At 46.7% G+C, this 18,979-nt stretch overlaps 1 protein-coding gene across 1 annotated transcript in view; it reads left to right on the top strand.

The window, feature by feature from the left end:
* Positions 1 to 18,979, top strand: part of hmcn2 (hemicentin 2) — a 39,915-nt gene that overhangs the window by 14,941 nt on the left and 5,995 nt on the right. Inside the window, exons 23-67 of the mRNA XM_040195063.2 lie at positions 1,923 to 2,050; positions 2,194 to 2,445; positions 3,229 to 3,312; positions 4,979 to 5,170; positions 5,268 to 5,398; positions 5,561 to 5,705; positions 5,987 to 6,113; positions 6,208 to 6,365; positions 6,562 to 6,840; positions 6,926 to 7,068; positions 7,474 to 7,624; positions 7,768 to 7,983; positions 8,202 to 8,315; positions 8,422 to 8,609; positions 8,704 to 8,800; positions 8,962 to 9,123; positions 9,252 to 9,365; positions 9,564 to 9,760; positions 10,091 to 10,172; positions 10,253 to 10,384; positions 10,468 to 10,611; positions 10,706 to 10,865; positions 11,360 to 11,484; positions 11,573 to 11,756; positions 11,851 to 11,948; positions 12,044 to 12,322; positions 12,408 to 12,598; positions 12,922 to 13,003; positions 13,473 to 13,609; positions 13,699 to 13,840; positions 13,935 to 14,079; positions 14,219 to 14,346; positions 14,467 to 14,623; positions 14,710 to 14,831; positions 14,930 to 15,094; positions 15,208 to 15,315; positions 15,423 to 15,557; positions 15,711 to 15,845; positions 15,974 to 16,243; positions 16,325 to 16,515; positions 16,605 to 16,818; positions 16,920 to 17,054; positions 17,299 to 17,489; positions 18,087 to 18,168; positions 18,485 to 18,655. Of these exons, the coding sequence (XP_040050997.2) occupies positions 1,923 to 2,050; positions 2,194 to 2,445; positions 3,229 to 3,312; positions 4,979 to 5,170; positions 5,268 to 5,398; positions 5,561 to 5,705; positions 5,987 to 6,113; positions 6,208 to 6,365; positions 6,562 to 6,840; positions 6,926 to 7,068; positions 7,474 to 7,624; positions 7,768 to 7,983; positions 8,202 to 8,315; positions 8,422 to 8,609; positions 8,704 to 8,800; positions 8,962 to 9,123; positions 9,252 to 9,365; positions 9,564 to 9,760; positions 10,091 to 10,172; positions 10,253 to 10,384; positions 10,468 to 10,611; positions 10,706 to 10,865; positions 11,360 to 11,484; positions 11,573 to 11,756; positions 11,851 to 11,948; positions 12,044 to 12,322; positions 12,408 to 12,598; positions 12,922 to 13,003; positions 13,473 to 13,609; positions 13,699 to 13,840; positions 13,935 to 14,079; positions 14,219 to 14,346; positions 14,467 to 14,623; positions 14,710 to 14,831; positions 14,930 to 15,094; positions 15,208 to 15,315; positions 15,423 to 15,557; positions 15,711 to 15,845; positions 15,974 to 16,243; positions 16,325 to 16,515; positions 16,605 to 16,818; positions 16,920 to 17,054; positions 17,299 to 17,489; positions 18,087 to 18,168; positions 18,485 to 18,655 (6,983 nt within the window). The remainder of the gene's footprint in view (positions 1 to 1,922; positions 2,051 to 2,193; positions 2,446 to 3,228; positions 3,313 to 4,978; positions 5,171 to 5,267; positions 5,399 to 5,560; positions 5,706 to 5,986; positions 6,114 to 6,207; positions 6,366 to 6,561; positions 6,841 to 6,925; positions 7,069 to 7,473; positions 7,625 to 7,767; positions 7,984 to 8,201; positions 8,316 to 8,421; positions 8,610 to 8,703; positions 8,801 to 8,961; positions 9,124 to 9,251; positions 9,366 to 9,563; positions 9,761 to 10,090; positions 10,173 to 10,252; positions 10,385 to 10,467; positions 10,612 to 10,705; positions 10,866 to 11,359; positions 11,485 to 11,572; positions 11,757 to 11,850; positions 11,949 to 12,043; positions 12,323 to 12,407; positions 12,599 to 12,921; positions 13,004 to 13,472; positions 13,610 to 13,698; positions 13,841 to 13,934; positions 14,080 to 14,218; positions 14,347 to 14,466; positions 14,624 to 14,709; positions 14,832 to 14,929; positions 15,095 to 15,207; positions 15,316 to 15,422; positions 15,558 to 15,710; positions 15,846 to 15,973; positions 16,244 to 16,324; positions 16,516 to 16,604; positions 16,819 to 16,919; positions 17,055 to 17,298; positions 17,490 to 18,086; positions 18,169 to 18,484; positions 18,656 to 18,979) is intronic.

Here is an 18,979-nt window from a genome sequence, read left to right as displayed (position 1 = left end):
TCTAACATGGTTCGCTAATTCCCGGCTTTCATGTGTGGTCACTCCGGGTGCAGACAGTCTGGGGACAGATGACAGACAGACTCTCTGGGCAATGCACCAGGCCGAATGGGTTCGGGGGAAGATAGTAGAATGACGGAGTGGGTTTAAAGCTGCGGTGACTCAGACGCAGTGGGACTTACGTGGGGGCCAGGAAGGAGGAAAAGGGTGGGGGTGGAGTTGGGGGATGCCAGGAAGAGGGTAGGAAAACTAACTGACGGAGGAAAAAGATACAAGCCCTGTCTGCCTGATGTTAGGATTCCCCGGGGTGCTTCAGCAGTAAAACAACATGCTGACGCTTTACTGGTCCTGTCTGATGAGAATAACACATCTCTGTGAACATCCCCCACATAAGCCCTTGCTTTGCATATGCAAGGCCTGCAGAAACAAGCCCTTAGTGAAGTAGGGTGATTCACTTCCTCCAGCCACACTCTGTAGGGGTCAGGAAATGACACGGGGTGCTGATAGTTGAGGTAACTGAAATCAGTATGCGGTAAGATTCCTGCCACATCTTGGAAACAGGCTTGCTCTAAATTAAGGGACAGGTCAAGACACAAAGCTATGCAGAGCTCTGGGTTCATTACCTCGACGTGAGCCTGATGAGGCCACTTTGTCCCAGGTAGTTTTTGTGTCATACTGTGTTCACAGATGACTTGACACCACCGTGAGGTGTGATAAATTGTCGAGAAAGGCGGTTTTCACGGCTTGTGTGTTCGAGCTTGTGTCAGACTTCATTCGAGCGCTGCGGCGCTGCAGTCTGAGCAGCACAGTGTGACCACATTTGGTTCCAATGCAAGCTGCCTCTCCTAAGGCTGTTTGAGGAGGTGGGGGGGAGCAACATTACACCATATGTGCAGCTGACATATAGAGCTCTTTGTGCTTCAAACTCTTTTCCACGTACGAAAACATGTTATTGTTATAACTCAGTTGCTGAGCAGACAAACTTATCTAGGAGAAATTGCAGAAGTGTGTTTACATTTGTTCATATCAAGCATTTATACAGCTGGACGGCTTCTGCTGCAATTCAGCTTTGTTTATGACCTACATTTACGTTCTTCTAACCTACATGCTGCTTTTGTTTTTGCTACAAATCATGTACTCTGTGTCATGACGAACATCTGTAACACACATCTGTAACTGGAGTGGATGGTTTGGCGTGCACTTGGCTTTCCACATGGTGGTTTTCAGTAGGACGGACCATGTTGGTAGCGGAGTTCCACGGAACCTTCCATGTGGCTCCACCATCAGGACGCCTCCTTGATTTTCAAAGCATCTGTATTTTCTGGCCCCCTGCTGAAAAACAGACAATAGCTACATGTGTACATTCCTGTTCCCAACAGGAAGGAATGCATTGAATTCTTTTTTTAACAATGACCTTTTCTATGTTGATATCACCACTTGAAACTTTGGGTAGCCTTTCACGCTGTAATTACCCAAAACAATCGTAATTGTAACAGTATGATTCTCAAGGGAGATTACAAAGCTCGGCTAAATTCCACACTCCACAAAGGGGTTTCTTGTTCACAACTTTAATCCATCATTAGATACAGTTTTCTTTCAAACATCACAAATACAAAGATGTAATCAACGGCCTCGAAATGGACTGTTCAAGTCTGTAGCTCTGTCACTTCTTCTCATGCTTTGTCGTGTATTTGGACCATTTCGGCAAGCTGTTTTAAAAAGAAACAGTTTTCATTTACTCATCGTCTCTTAAAAATAGAAAGAAAAATGCATTGTGAAAAAAGCCGCACAGGCAATCAAGGTTCCACCATTTGTACATAATTATTAGTTCATGTAGATGTATTAATGCTCCACAATGTAGATTTGTAGATTCAAAGTGTTGCATTTCCTCCATCCCTTTGCCCTTGACCCCAACCACTCCCCAGGTTCACTGTCCTGCCTTCAGGCTCTTTGAGGATCATCGACGTGCGCCTGATCGACGGTAAACTGTACACCTGCACTGCGGAAAATCCAGCAGGCAACGTGTCCCTGAGCTACAATTTACACATTCATGGTAACTCTTAAACTCATTAAAAGATTCTTCGAAACTATAAAATGCTGTCAAATTGATCGATTCCATGAGAACCTTGTACAAGAAAAAAGACAACGTGTTTAAGAGATGTGGTTAGACATTGATTTACAATCTTTCTTTTTCAGCCAAGCCCAGAATCCAGCCAGCACCTTCCCTCCTGAAAGCCCTGATTGGCCAAAGCGTGACTCTGCCATGTGTGGTCCAAGGACAGCCGAGCCCTGAGCTCAGCTGGTTTCACAATGGACTTCCTGTCGGGGTCGAGAACTCTACGCCCCTCAGGATCCAGCAAGTCACCCTGGCCGACCAGGGCACTTACCGGTGTGTTGCCAGGAACAGCGCTGGACAGGAGACCTTGGAGATCAAGCTGGATATTCTTGGTGAATACCTGCAGTTCGTCTCTTAAAACGCTTTTCATTGTGAGAACGATGCAGTATAAACAGCGTATTTTGAGCCATTTACAACCCATTTAAACCATTTCCTAGTACTAGTGAAATGATGATTTATAAATACTGACAGTGTCCCAGTTTTAGGCTCATGCTGTCTTTTGAGGTACTTGCTCATGACGCAGAGCAGCTCCATTCTGCGAGAGGATAAGTGCTCAGTTGTACCAGAAAATATATATATATATATATTCTTCTGAAGAGTGCGACGGAGTGTACATACTTACCCCTGATCAGTCCTACAAGCTTCCATCATCTCCGGCTATCACTTATTGGGTGCCCAGAGATCTGTCCAGCTTTGTACACAGACAACATTATTCTTTTTAATCAGTACTTCAACATCCACTTCTAAGAAAATGGTAGATTTATATGCCCCTGGTTCCATAGCAACCCAGGCTCCTAACGATCAGTCTGTTTGTTGCCTGCCGTGTATCAAAAATCCTGAAATACATACGTATGCGCATACTAACGCTAATAAGAGGTAATAAGAGATATATGTATTATTTATTTCCCTTTGTAGCTGTTAAAGCTGTATCTTCTTAGGTTGTTGTAATTATTTTATTAAATTCTCTTTTTCTCCGTGATTGAACAGAGAACACAAATGTCTCAAATCCAGCACACACAACAGTGCTGAAGATGCTCTTAAAGGCTTCTCACTTCAAAACTTCAACAATTAATCTGACTTAATGGTGCCTGTACATGTTTTTCTTCCCCCCACAGAGGCGCCGTTCTTTGCAGAACCCGGAGATGCCATAATGGAGAAAGTAGCCAACAGCAAGGTCATCATCCCTTGCCCTGCTGAAGGTATGAAATGATTTAGTCTCAGACAGACTTAAAGGAAAAGAGCAATCAAAGACCTGGAGTTAAAAAGAGACACAATTTACAGTATGTGAATAGAGTTTTTAAGAGAGTGGGGTTGGTGGGGTAAGCTCCTGACCATTTTATATAGCGCATCATCTTTCTTATCGCAGCACCCAAACGGTTCGCCGTCTCTATACTTTAAAATCTCTGTCTTTCTGAAACAAGATAACATCCTGGAGGGATTTATAAAGCCTCCTATTTTTTCAAAACCCAGTGAATGTACGCGAAAGTCTGCGGATGCACTGAATAATTAATGCTGTGGCAGGCCTGTGCAAACAGGTATTGTTTTGTGTGTAGCCGTGTCATGGTTAGCATCGCGGACGCGAGGGGGTTTGAGGGCCGGAGTCCAATGCGCAGCAACAGCTGGAACATCAGTCTGCATGCTGCCTCAGTGAGCTACATCTGCTTTCCTCTGGATCGGGGGCCTGCTGGGAGAGGAATCCTAATTACAGGCTGCTGCTTGCAGATGAAGGACAGAGATGTCTGAGGCGCACCTTGAAGCACAGGAACCGGAAGATGAAGCTGCACTTCAGCCTTCCTCCCGTTGCAAGTGGTACAGGCGCGCTTGGCAGACTGTACCCGGCCACAGAGGGCTCACGCGGAAATGCTTGAGGCTCTTGGCATCCCAGAGAGGCATCCACAAGCCGTAAACAAGGATCCCATGCTTGATCTCTCGAGATCCATCTGTATGAGGGAGATAAATCACAGTCCCTGCCAAAGGATATTATTAATTCACCCGACAAGCACATAACATTTGACAGAGGTAATTATTTAAGAAACACATGGAAGAGATAATCTACGACTTCAACAGCCCCAAGTAAACTCAAAGTCTACTAACGAGATGTGTTAAAATCTAAAACATAACATCTGTAGGCATTTCCTCCCAGCAATGAGGTAATGAATATGCTTTGAGCTCCTTAACAGTAAACATGTGCTCAGAGGCAACGGAGGATAACATCACCTTTTGCTGGTGCTGCGTCTCCTTTGGTTAGTTATTTTCTTCGATTGAGGAAGGACGTGAAGGAGTGTTTCATTTCACTTTGTTGTCTGTGGTGTTGGTATATGTGTAACCAGTCTGCAAATAGACATTTGAATCACTCCACTGCACTCATCTTTCTTTGCGACATGTTCAATTGTTCCCCTTTACCTCAATCCCCACCTTTCTTCTCTTGAGCATTTGCGCCTCGTTTCGCACCCAGTAATCCACAGAACATGGCTTAAGGCTCCTGAGTGTACGCACCCAGTGCCCTTTGAGCTGCTCGTTCCACCACCCATATCCCTCCTGCTCAAGACTCTGTGTCCGGCAATACGTCTTGATGCTGGTGTTTCAAACCGTGCATCTTGCATCTCTCCAGGATGCTGTGCCTTTCTTTTTAATATGACCTTGAAATCTTTAACTCTACAAAGAAGCCATTTTGGCAATGTGCGCCCTTCTGTCCTGCAGATAAATGTAGAGCGGCCTTTTTTCCCCCCACTCTGGGCCGCTTGCCCATTATGTCCCCCTGTAGCGAAGCAGAGAAATATAAGTATCTTTTCTGTCTGTCTGACGTGATCAATGAAGCTCAGTTCGTACTCCCTCACAATACTTTTCTTGTCTCTGCACCTGCAGGTTCCCCACATCCCAAGCTGCGCTGGTTCAAGAATGGCCTGGAGATACAGCCCGAACAATCAGAGCTTTCTGTGGCGAGAGACGGAGCGCTCGTAATTAGAACAGCGTCTGCCAGCCACAGCGGGGACTTCAAGTGTGTGGCGACCAATGAGGCCGGCTCTGTGGAGAGGAAGACTAGGCTGAAAGTAAACGGTGGGCATTTAGTTAACCTTGTTTTTTCTTCACAAACAAAATGCCTTTAACGGCACTCAAACGTATGTTTTCCTTTTATCCATTCGTACCTCTGTAGTTCCCCCAGAGATCCAGGACGATGGGCAGCCACTGAACCTCACCGTCACCTTGAAGCAGCCTCTCACTCTGGGCTGCGATGCCTTTGGGATCCCCTCCCCTACAATCACCTGGACTAAAGATGGTCATCCAGTGAGTTGTTTCACCCAGAATTGCCATTTTCAGTTAATGTAAAATTTGGGCTGCATATTAATATACCTTGTTGATAACTAGCTATATAATGCCGCCAAGTGGCCATTGTTATAATTACAAATAGACACAAAGGATGCACTAAACTGATTTGGGTATGTCCAGGTGGGCAGTCCCGGGGTTTATCTGCAGAATGGAAACCGGTTGCTGAGAATGTACAGAGTTCAGCCGGAACACGCGGGCAGATTTGCGTGCACAGCTGAAAACTCAGCTGGAGAGGCCCGGAGAGAATATCACATTGTGGTGCAAGGTGAGCTCATAAACCAGCTGTGAGACTGGTATTCAGCATACAATAGAATAGAGGGGTGTGGGAGGCTGACAGATGACATATATAAGGATGCCTACTGCATCAAGTACAGAGTTAAAAGGGATGTTTGTCTCTTTTTCTAAAATATTTTAGAAGAGCGCTCCAAAAGCTACCAAATTACTACCAAAGTCCTATTTGTTTGATTTTGAAGTGATCATTTTCTTATTCAAATTACATAAATATTGACTGGTTAATTTCTGGTGTGTGTGTGTACACTCTTACAGCTCCGCCGGTGATCTCAGGAGCATCCCGACTGCAGGAACTATCTGTGGTTCTGGGCCAGGAGGTCGAGTTCCAGTGTCGAGTGAGCGGTCGACCAGCACCCAGAGTGGAATGGAGCCGTGACGGAGAGTAAGCGTCACTCTCGGCCATTTATTAATGTGACATTCAGCTCCACGCACACCCATGGTATTCCATTTGATTAACCACCGCTTCCTCCCGACAGAGTCCTGTCTCGTGACGGAGATCCCCATGTGGAGTTTGTAGAAGATGGCCAGGTGTTAAAGGTGAAGTCAGTACGACTGAGGGACCAGGGGCTTTACCAGTGTCTGGCCATCAACAACGCAGGAACTCAGATGCGCCAGTTCAGACTCGCAGTGCAAGGTCTCTGCCTCATCTGTGACCGGCACACTTACAACCACACAGAATTTCCTTCATGCAAGGCTCTGGGGGATTTCTGAGAAACTTAAAGCTTTCAGTTTCAAAACCGTCCGTTTCCCCCGATCAACCCATCCTGTGCTGAGGGGCCGCTGAAGATCTTACTGGGGGTTAAACATTAACGTGTCTTCTTTCTCCCCAGCTCCACCCACCATCAAAGGGCCGAGCGAGACCTCGGCGGTGTCGGTGGTCCTGGGTTTCCCCACAGTCCTCCCCTGTGATGTCGAGGGCTCACCCACTCCCAGCATCACGTGGTTGAAGGACAACCAGCCAATCGTGTCCAGTCCTCAGTCCACATACACCCGCGGAGGACAGGCTTTGCGGCTGGGCTCAGCCCGGGGAGACAGCACCGGTCTCTACACCTGCCGAGCCACAAATCCAGCCGGAACCGCAATCAAACATTATTCTCTGAGTGTTCTGGGTAAGAGACATCTGCATCACTTACCCATCAAAGTGCATGAGGAAGAAATATGAATTAAAGACCAGTTTTGTTTTTTTCTGATCAGTCCCACCACAGATAGAAGGCGACACTGTATCTTTAAAGTTTGGTGGTCAGGGAGAGAAAGTACGGATCAACGGGAGTTTGACTCTCTCCTGCCTGGCTAAAGGTTTTCCGGAGCCCAAGGTTAATTGGTTCAAAGATGGACAGGTTGGTGTTTCATCCTTTACAACCTCTGCATTTCTTGATATGATTAAAGATGTAATCTTCATCAGCCTCTACTGGCAACCATTGAGAATTGCAACAGCCTCAATAGAATTGACATTCACTTGCAGAAGCCACCGTTACCCTCGAGGTTTTTGTGCCACAAGGGAGCCTGTTCATTCTGACAAAGATATAGAAGAAGAATCCAGTGGTTTGAATATCACGACGTAAAATCCTGTCATGAAGCTGCTTTTCCCTGTGTGTTGTCTAAACACAATACAGATTGGACATTGTTATGAAAGCCAGTAATTTTATCCCTCTCCTAATGTTTCATTGAGTTAATATTACTTGTTATCTAGCCTCTGCAAACCACATCTGATACAGACTGACTGTGTTTCCTTTTGTCTTTAGTTGCTGACTGGGAACGTCCATGCCGGCCTTCAGGAGAGTGGCTTCATCCTCCACATAGAGAACGCCATGCTGTCTCATGAGGGCCAGTACACCTGTGTGGTCACCAACTCTGCAGGAGAGGACAAGAGAGACTTTCATGTCACCATTCAGGGTGTGTTGGGTAAAACTCTTATGATTTAACAAAATCAGTATCATGATTGGGTTGTTGTATAATTAGAACATTTTGGAACAATTTAAGTCCAATCTTCATTACACAGGAAGTGAACTGACCCAAAGATGCTCTCGTCTTGCTAGTTCCCCCAGTCTTTCAGCGGATAACTAACAGAGAAGCCGCCTGGGGTCTCGGACACGAGGGTGACGATAATGAGGACATGGTGGAGAAGAGGGAAGTGGTCCTGGGCCATTCAATCAGCCTGTCCTGTGATAGTAATGCCATCCCCCCTCCCAAGCTCAGCTGGTACAAGGATGGACGAAAACTCACTTCTGCCGACGGAGTGGTGCTGCTTCCAGGTCAGAGGGAGCGCCTTCCTGTGTGATCGAACTTTAAAGCAGTGGTGTGGTTCATTTTCATGGATACATCCGGGGGAGGGTTGTATTATTTTTATTCTTGTGTCTGTTGTGTGTATTGCTGGCAGTTGTGTGCCGTTGTTTGTGATGAAGGCTTGCAGCGTGCATGCATGTAAAATGAAAATAAAATGTTTGAAAGATAAATCTGTTTGTCCATTCAGGTGGACAGGTGCTGCAAATCGCCAGAGTGCAGAAAGATGATGGTGGAAAGTTTACATGTCAGGCTGTTAATGAGGCCGGAGAGGATCGCATGCACTTTGAGCTGGATATCTTAGGTAAGCAAGCACACATACGGGTTCACGGTGTAGTTGTGAATAAAACACATGCGTCTATTTGGACATTTAACAAAATGCTTTCTAATGGGGATGTCTGTGGTCTTAGTCCCTCCTGTGATCATGGGGGCATCCGAGAACTTCATGGAGGAAGTGGGAGCCGTGGTCAACAGCTCTGTGGTCCTTCATTGCGATGTGACCGGACACCCAGCTCCAGTCATCTCCTGGCTCAGAGACAGGCAGCCGGTGCACACCCACTCACAGCATATAATCAGTGAGGATGGGAGTCGGCTCCAGGTTAATTAAATAGACTTTTATACAAATACCAGTTTGTAAACAGATCCACCGGGGACATGTTTTATTGAGGAATAACACAATCCCATTTTCTCAGCTCCTAAGTGTGCAGGTTTCAGACATGGCTGGTTATTTATGCGTGGCTGAGAACAAAGCTGGAACAGTTGAGAAGCTCTTCAGTCTGACAGTGCAAGGTAAGACAAGTTCGTAAGGGCATTGCCACTGAATATATATTCAATCTCACATCTAATCAGGGTTTCTAATGTTTTGGGGGTTATTTTTGATATATGTTATCAAATCTTCTTTTATGACTCAAGTCCTTTGAGTGTACAAAGCACTGCTTTATTTCTTTCAGTGCCTCCAAGAATAATGGGCCATAAGGAAGAGGACGTTAGCGTGATCGAGGGCCACATGGTGTCGATGCTGTGTGACGTCCAAGCGTACCCTCCTGCAGAGATCACCTGGACCAGAGATGGCCAGCTGCTCCACTTCAACACCAACATCCACATTCTGCCAGGTCAGATCACGGCCAAGCGCAATACCTGAACAATTGTTACAACAGCAGCTTTTCCTTAGTTTCTAATTTCTAGAATCTAATAATGGCCCTTTGTTTCTCTAATCTAATCTAATAATATATGTTATTAGGGGGCCAAATGCTTCAGCTACCCCGGGCAAGACTGGAAGATGCCGGACAATACGTATGCACGGCCACCAACTCGGCAGGCCAGGAGCAGAAGAGCATTCTCCTCAGTGTTTATGGTGAGCATACACATGGTGACCCATCTGCACAATTCAGCTACGTATACAGATGATCAAATCTGAAAACCTTGTCTTGGCTAATAAAAGTCTGTTTACCGTGAGCCAGCTGTGGCCGAGGACCGTTCGAGGACTGAATCATAGCAATTCTGAATGAATAAAGCTCAGATCGTGACCTTGTCTTTTTGTGCAAACCATCAGTCCTGCCCACCCTGCAGCCCCGTCTAGATGCCGAGTCAGACTTGGTCACCCCACAGGTTGGCTCTTCAGTCATTCTGCGATGTGAAGCACACGGTGTTCCTGAGCCTGAGGTCACATGGTACAAGAATGGGCAGCAACTAGCCGCAGGGAACGGGCTGCAGATGGATCCTCACCAGCTGGAGATCATAGGAGTTCAGGTCAGGAGAAAATGCTTTTACGTCATCCGTTTGAGGACACAGACAAAGCCTTTTAAGGGTTGAGGGGGGCATTTGAAAGGAAAAACGTATTTTTGGACTTTTCAAACAAGATATTACACAAAAAGGCTTATGCGTTGGACTTTCACACATTCAAAGTGCACAGATTTGAAAAGACTGGCAAAAGTGGAGACCTAACTGCATACATGACACAATGTAGCACTGGCTTTTTCTCTGAGGTGTCTATTCTAAAATGGGTTAATGCATGCGCCAGTTAGCATAGAAGGACTCAAAATGCCCCCTGTTACCAAATCGACCTTCTTTGGTTCCTAGATGGCAGATGGTGGCACCTACACGTGCAGAGTGTCTAATGTGGCTGGACAAGTGGATAGGACATTTAGACTGACCATTCATGGTGAGAATACCTCTTCCATTACACACTATTAAAAAAAACATTTGAAAAGAGAGGGCTTTTATTCTTCTTTATGTCCACAGTTCCACCGGTCCTGGACAGTCCTCTGCAGGAGTCCCTAAACTACACCCTTGGCTCTCATGCAGCTCTGCTGTGCGAGGCCTCTGGGGTCCCTGTGCCCAGCATCACCTGGCTGAAGGATGGAGCTCCTATTGGTAGGAGGAGGTTAATCATAGGGGGGGGATTGAAATACTATCTGCCATGTGTGACAGCTAGTGAGAGTGTGTTTACTGTGCAGAGAGCAGTCTGCCGTGGCATTGGTCTGTTCGAGGGAACAGGCTGGAGCTGGGGCCTCTCACTCAGTCCCATGCTGGAACATACACCTGTGTGGTTGAAAACAGAGAGGGACACACACAGAAAGACTTCACACTCACAGTGCAGGGTAAGGAGGAGGAGTTTTTAGCAACACAACATGAAAATGATGCATTCTACCTATAAAAGGAGGGATTTTTGTTGGCATTTGGCTGTGATCATAGTATCGCCTACCATCTTGGACTCTAAACACCCATCTGATGTGAGTGCACCCGCGGGCGAGGAGCTCACCCTGGAGTGCAGAGCAACTGGAATCCCCACACCACGTCTCAGCTGGCTGAAGGACGGAGTCACTTTAGAGGGATCAGATACCCGTCACATCGCGTAAGTCATTCACGTCGCCCGTCCAGTGCCAGAGCTTTAAACATGTACACAGAATGATAAGCAACCGTGAGGGTGAAATATATTTTTTTTTTAGTAGTGCCTTGCTGGAATAGTTTCACAAGCAGCACAAAAATGGATCAATGCCATTCCCTACAGATTTGGAAAATAACTCATTGTGAAAATAGTATCTATGACCGAGGGATGTGTGGACAGACAAAGTCGTTTAGTCTCTTGGCTAATTTCATCATGAGGAACGGTGAGACCAGCTGTTTCTACAGCTGTTCAGCAGCTTCTGTGGTCAGCACAGCTGAATCAGCCAGAGAAAGAGTGTGTGTGTGTGTGAGAGAGAGACAATCGTGGGAAGATAATGAGAATGATGAGAATAATGATGATGATGATGATGATGATAGGAAAACAATAATGTTCAGAAGATGGATTAACAAATCAAGTAACATGGTGTTAATGTGAAAACATCTGTATTTGTAACCTTGCAGTGTGACCCCTGATGGCAGCATTCTAACATTACCGAGGCTGACACCCGAGGACTCTGGGACATACACCTGTTTGGCTGTCAGCCCGGCTGGGCAGGAGAGCAAAATCTACACTCTCTTAGTACTAGGTCAGTTTGAACAATTCCAATCGATCCGTGTGAGTGTAAATGTTTTGTTTTTTGACTTGAAGATTTGATTTGATTTGACTTGCCGCAGTCCCACCGTCCATCTCTGGTGAGACAACTGTCCCCAGAGAGCTCCAGGTCACGCAGGACAGTGTGGTGACCCTGGAGTGCCAGGCAGCAGGAAACCCGCCCCCTCAGGTCAGCTGGCTGAAGAACGGACGCCCTCTGCTTCTGTCTCCTCGCACACGCCTCCTATCTGCCGACTCGGTGCTGAGGTCAGTTCAGAGAAAGACAGAGAGAGACAAATGCAAGCAGATTACATTCACAGAGGCGGTAATGCTGTGTGTTCCCTCTATCTTTATGAAAAAGGATTTCCCCCGTGCAGCTGTCTGACTCTGGGCTCTACACATGCGTGGCACGCAGTCGAGCCGGTCTCGCCGAGCACAGTTATGATCTCCAGGTCCAGGGTACAGTGACAACACACCGCCTCCTGCTGTCCCTAGAACTGATTTTCAGGACCTGAGGATTTTATACAGATGTTGCGTGTGTGTGTTGTCGGCAGTGCCCCCAGGTGTGGATCATGTTGAACCAGTGGAACCAGTCACAGTCGTCCAGGGCTCCTTGGTGACATTAACCTGCGAAGCGCGCGGCATTCCCCCTCCGACACTAAACTGGCTGAAGGACGGCCAGCCGCTTTCTCTTCACCGCAACTTGCTGCTGGATGGACAGGAGACGCGGCTGCAGCTGCCTGACGTGGCGCCGTCAGATGCGGGCCTCTACAGCTGCGTGGCCAGCAACCAGGCTGGGAGCAGCACAAAGAGCTTCAACCTCACTGTTCTCGGTAATCCCGATCACAATCTGTGAATAAAATGCAAAAGGGTTAAAGAGCGTAAACCTCTTTGACCAATGTGATCTTTCCAATCCAGAGCCTCCAAAGATATCCAGCTCCGGTTCTCCAGAAGAGCTGAACGTCGCAGTAAATAGTCCTCTGGAGCTGGAGTGCTTGGCGGTGGGAGCCCCACCTCCCACCCTCAGCTGGCTCAAAGACGGTCGCCCCTTGGAAGGAACTGACATCGTTCAGCAGGATGGACACTTTGTCAGAATAAGTAAAGTTCAGGTAAACCTCAAATGGGAGTTTTATTAAGTTAAAGGAGTGGTAGATAATCCTTACGCAGTAGCCGTGAGCATGTTCATGTACGTTGCAACCTTCTGCAACGGTATTTTTGGGAAACGTTTTTTAAAATGTGGTGGATCTTTGAAATAGCACTTAATGTGCCTGTTGCCCAAATATGTGTGAAATGAAGCTGAATGATTATGTTTACTCGTCATTGAACGTGCATTCTTTTGTATATCTAAAATCTGATTTAAAGCATCTGCAGGACTGAAGGTTTAACAGGACATGCAAGAACCACTCAAGCTGATTATTTGATCCTTTCAAAGATTGAGGACGCAGGTCTGTACACTTGCTTGGCCAGCAGCCCAGCTGGAGAGGATGGAAGGAACCACTGGGTCAGAGTCCAAGGTGAGACAAGATGGTATTTTGTGTTGTTCAACTGGGGAGGAATATATCATGCTCTCTATTAACTTCTTGTTTCACTCACACTTGGTTCTTGATGGATAAAGCTCAGTTTCCACCCTAAAGTAATAATTAGTGTTTACACAAAAGTTAAAACAGGCAGGCGTTAACATTTTTTGGCTTTGGTGATATGAGTTGTATCCAGTAAAAAGGCCGTAAAAATGTGTGTTGATTTATGACACATACAGCTTTGATTTAAGATATATTGAGATTACATTTCCCCTGTTGTTACAAGAACAACACGGTGCCTCTAGAAATATAATAACAAAACCCATTTATTACTGCACAGTCTTGGTTATTTTGCTCTGTGTAGAAAGCTAAACATACATTTTGACAATGGTTGCCATTAGAAAGGTTTTGCCAGTTGTCTCAGCAATATCCACTGCTTTTTAACCATTGATGGGGTTTTTTTTAGTCCCACCAACCCTCCTCGGCTCTGGGAATGTCAGGACATTGACGGTGCCAGTTAATGAACACCTGACCCTGGAGTGCCTGGCTGACAGCAACCCCCCTCCCGACATCGAGTGGTACAAAGATGAGACCAAGCTGCAGGTACGGAGTCAAAATCCCAAACATGCACTGAAATAGAAACTTTTTCTTCCAACTGTCACATTTCCTCCTCCCTCCTCCTTTGACATCAGCTCGGTAGTCGCATCCAGCGACTGGCAGGAGGTCAGTACCTGGAAATACAAGACGTCAGGCCTGAGGACAGCGGCCAGTACAGCTGTGTGGTCACCAACATAGCTGGAAGCAACAGTCTGTTTTTCACAGTGGAGATTCTCTGTAAGTCTGTGTGGGTCAATGATGATCTGCTTGAAATAGTTCTATGTGCTAAACCGAAGCCACAACTTGGATGTGGGACTTTTTATTCCTCCAGCACCACCGATCATAAAGGAGAGCAGCTCGCTGGTGACTGCACATGTCGGCCAGCATGCAGTTTTACCTTGTGAAGTTGAAGACGACACTTCAATTACGATCATGTGGAGGAAAGATGGCTTCCCCATAACTCAAGATAACCATAAGTAGGTCCTCACTGTTTCTTTTGTATCATCAAAGCTCCTGCTTGAGTCTCTTGAATCTCTCCTTGATATATATTCACTTTTTCACATCAATGCTCACAGCTTGTCTAGTTATTCGTTTAAAATTGCGTACCTGTTTCAGGTACACAATGTTGCCAGAGGGCTCCCTGCGTGTGCACGCCGTTCAGTTGAGTGATGCTGGTCGCTACTACTGCACTGTGTCCAACCAGGCGGGCTCAGATCACCGCAGAGTGGATCTACGAGTGTTTGGTAAATATAGCAAAGAAAAAACTAAAAAGCTGCTCTATAACTCTGGGATGTTGGTTCTGGTCAGGATTTTAATGCAGCTTCCTTAAAATAAACACGTGAGTTTGTATTCTGTCCAATCAGTGGGTCCTTCAATCAGTCCCGGTCCATTCAATGTGACCGTAACCACGGGGATGAGAGCTGTGCTGAGCTGTGAGACGACAGGTATACCTCCGCCTGAAGTAAGCTGGAAGAGGAACGGCACTCCGCTCGATACCAGCCAGCAGCCTGCTGCATACAGGTAAGCACGACGCCATGGCTGGACCAGCTGTGCACGCATTGAGGGTCCAACAGCCAACGCTGTCCCCGCTGTGCTGTTCTATCCAGGTTACTGTCCTCTGGGTCCTTGGTTCTTTTGACACCGTCCAATGAGGATGAAGGTTACTTTGAGTGCACGGCGGTCAATGACGTCGGAGAGGAGCGCAGGGTCATTGAGGTCATCCTGCAAGGTATTGATTTTTTTGTCTTTGTATATTGAGCAAACAGCGGTGAGTCATTTTAGATGATTGTAAAGATGAATTGGCTATTTCCCCCCCCCCCTTTTTAGTCCCACCATCTATTGAAGACGATGTCACAACAGTCACGGCTGTGAAAATGTCTCCTGTGGTTTTGCCTTGTCACGTGCAAGGACGCCCTCAGCCCGCGGTCACCTGGACCAAGGGCGGTGCCAGGCTGGGTGCCAGAGGAGGAAGTTATCGTGTCCTTCCCACTGGTAAGACAACATATCCAAAGGCTTTTAAAATGATTATGCATTCGGGTCAATCAGAACAAAATGCCACAGAGCATTTGGATTAAATTAAACTGTGCACACTTTTTGCAATGCAGGGATGTTGGAGATAACTGCCGCTGTTCCAAGCCATGCTGGCAGGTATACATGCTCGGCCCGCAACCCAGCTGGAGTTGCTCATAAACACCTTTCTCTCTCTGTGCAAGGTGGGCTTTAGTAGATAGCTTCATGTTAATGTGCCTTAACACATACAGTATGACAAAGCATGTAAGTAAATGTATATAACATGGGATTTATTCTTCTATGTCTTTAGAACCCCCAGAGATCCAGCCAATGGCAGAGGAAGTACAAGCAGTGTTGCATCATGGGACCGTTCTGCCCTGTGAGGTTCGGGGCTTCCCAAGACCTTCCATCACCTGGCAAAGAGAGGGAGTTCCCATAGCAACAGGTGATGACATAAAACTCAAAACCAACACTGATTTCATAAACACATTGTTAGGTTAAGTTACATTCTGGCCTTTGATGTCAGTCTCATTCTGGGAAAACTACACATCAAACCTGATTTTGTCTGATACTCACACTCACACTCACTTAACTGCAGGTCACAGGCTTGCTGTGCTCTCAAATGGAGCCCTGAAGTTTTCTCGCGTGACACTTGGTGATGCGGGAAGCTATCAGTGCCTCGCAAAGAATGAAGCTGGTGTAGCTGTTGGCAGGACCAAACTCATCCTTCACGGTAATGTTGGACTTAAGCTCAAAGATGGAACAAATATCTATTTACTTCTTAAGCTATCGCTTATTCTCAAAAGGAAGTATTTTGGATATCTATGGACTGATCTACATACTTTTTCTCATGTTTCCCAGTGCCCCCCGTGCTGAGCGTGCCTCGGGTGGAGTACGCCGCAGTACTGGGCCAGCCGGTCGGTCTGGAGTGCGTGGCCGACGGGCAGCCCCAACCTCAAGTCACTTGGCACAAGGAGAGGAGGCCTGTGGTAGACGGCGCTCACACGCACATCTTTGCCAACGGAACCTTGGCCATCTCGTCTGCCCAGCGGAGTGACGCGGGCCTTTACACGTGTACTGCCAAAAACCTCGCCGGCAGAGCCAGCCATGACGTGAGGCTGGTTGTTCAAGGTAAGGCCATTTTCATGTCATATAAGGAGCATGGCAGGCTAATGTTGTCTCAATGAAAACCTACTTTCGTTTGCATTTCAGTCCCGCCCATGATTCCTCCCGCGCAGACGCACCTGTCCGTCGTGCAAGGATTCCAGGCGCTGCTGCCTTGCGCCGCTCAGGGTTCACCGGAGCCCCGAGTCACCTGGGAGAAGAACGGTGCCACCGTGCCCAACCTTCCGGGCAAATTCACCGTCCTGCGATCCGGAGAGCTGATCGTCGAGAGGGCTGAGGTTAGCCTTCAATGAAGCTTCACAAACTTCCCTTTACTTTCTACTTCCGGGGGCATACCGATCACTTCGGATTTCTTTCCTCCCAATAGCCAGGGGATGCCGGCCTGTTTACTTGCGTGGCCACCAATGCAGCCGGCTCCGCGAGACAAGACATGCGCCTGTCCATCAACATGAGGCCTGCGTTCAAAGAGCTGCCGGGCGATGTGACCCTGAACAAAGGACAGCGTCTGGCCTTGTCCTGCCACGCTCAGGGAACCCCGTCCCCTGTCATCTCCTGGACTGTCAACAACAGCCCTTACTCAGGTATTCCCTTTCTTAAAAATATTATCAACTGTAGATCCCAGGAGGAGGAAGTAGCATCCAATCCTGTTTGATCTAATGCCGTCTCTGCCTAAATATTTCAGGCGCCGCTGTAGACGAGGCTGGCAGGAGCGTTGTGACCGTTGAGAATGTGACCATGGCCGACGCCGGGACCTACGTGTGCGTCGCAGATAACACCGTTGGCTCCATCCGAGCGCTCTCATTTGTCCGTATCAGAGGTGGGATTATTAATGGCTGTCCATAGGTAGGGGGATTAATTGGCCAACAATGTAATATTAGCTTCATAACAATGTTTTAAAATCATCTTTAACTCTAAATCGTAGTGTTTCTGAAGGCCAGGTAAGTCTGAGCTGAGGGATTTAATCTGCAACACACCCAAACGGATGACGCCTTTAACCTTGTAAAGACTCTGTACTCTACTTGCCTCCACGATGTTGTAAATGGTGTGCCGTGTGTCTCCAGAGCCTCCGGTGTTGAAGGGTGAAGCTCACACGACTCAGGCGGTCATCCAGGGCGGCTCCGCTGTGCTGGACTGTCCGGTCCGCGGAGACCCCATCCCCGTGCTGCGCTGGCTTCGGGATGGAAAACCGTTGCTCCGTTCGATCAGAATGCAAGCGCTTCGCAACGGATCCTTGGTCATTTACAGCATCACTGTAAATACAGAGCTCCCTTTTATGTTTTGTTGTGTATTTCCTGGATTTTAACTCAGCTTTCTCCAGAAGTTTGAATGATCAAGTCCACCTTTAGCGGACTACTTGTGTGAAATGTTTAGTGTGTTGTTGTCAGTGCATGACTGTCCTGCAGCGTCCTGTTCCCACCTAAATCAGATTGGGTTCCATCAGAAAGGCTAACAGGATTAGCAACGGAGGGAGGAGGTGAACAGAGAGCTGCGTGTTCCCAGACTCTCTCCCTTTTTCCTTTAACCTCGTTAGGTCTCTTTGTGTCGCTGTAATTGCACAGCCTGAAGATGAGGCTTTCTCACAGACAGATGACCGTCCTTCCCACGAAGCACTCCAATGTGAAATGTTCCTTCTCTGGCCCAGTTGTATCTATGATGACTAAGAGCACAATGGAGTGAAGTCTCAACTGCCAAGTAGAGAAGGCTAGCTTTTTGTTGGCCTTAATGTCTGCTTTCTGTCAACATGTGATCCAACACAGTTTTGTTCTGGAGCTTTGTGATCCCATCACTGGAAAATTGTTCCTCATGGTGCCAATTAAGCCAAACTCTTCTCTACCGGTTTGATCTACAGGCTGCAGATGAAGGGGAGTATCAGTGTGTGGCTGAGAGCGAAGCTGGAACAGCCGAGAGGACTTTTACTCTAACGGTTCAGAGTGAGTGATTCTGTGGTTATAATAGCACACATTTGTGACAGGATATGAAATGAAGTAGAACATATACACAGCTACACAAGCTAGAAGCCTCACTGTGGTTGGCTGGCTTCTCTTTTCAATTCATTTCAAATTATATATACAAATATTTCAAATAACTACTTTTAAAACATCTCCATATGTTGATGCATCCTGTCTTCTTTTCCCAGCCCCAAAAAAATTGAAACATTTTATTTATTGAACACAATATTGAACACATTGTTTATTTTTTGAAAATAATCTAGACTCAAAACCCTTCTGTCGTCGCTCCCTCTAACAGTCAGTGGAGGCTACTCCAACTGGGAGGAATGGGGTCCATGTAGCAGCACCTGTGGACAAGGCCTCCAAAAACGAATAAGGTTGTGCAACAACCCAGAACCGACCAATGGCGGCCGACCATGCAGCGGCCCCAGTATCGACTCTAGGAAATGTCAAACTGGTCTCTGTCCAGGTATGAATTTATTTGTGTTATGCGTCCATCTGGGAAACTGCCGTAGCCAGAAGCATTTTTTTTATTTTGAATCGTCCTTTCATCCATCTGGTGCATTTTTCCTAAACCTGATATTATTGAAGAAGCCTGGATGGATTTGCTTTAAATTTACCATAAACTTCCACTTGGATTAGAATCAACTGAATAGATTTAGGTGGTCTCCAGTCACTGTAACAGTCACACATTTTTGATCAAAATTCAAGAATTTATAAGGTTATTTAACAATTTCACAAAAATAAGTTTTTTTTATTTAATTATAAAATGGGGACCAAGAATGTTTATGGA

The sequence above is a fragment of the Gasterosteus aculeatus genome, chromosome 13 (genome assembly GCF_964276395.1).
Source record: "Gasterosteus aculeatus chromosome 13, fGasAcu3.hap1.1, whole genome shotgun sequence".
NCBI lineage: Eukaryota > Metazoa > Chordata > Actinopteri > Perciformes > Gasterosteidae > Gasterosteus > Gasterosteus aculeatus.
The sequence above is the reverse complement of the archived record's forward strand: the minus strand, read 5'-3'. Positions and strand labels throughout refer to the sequence as shown.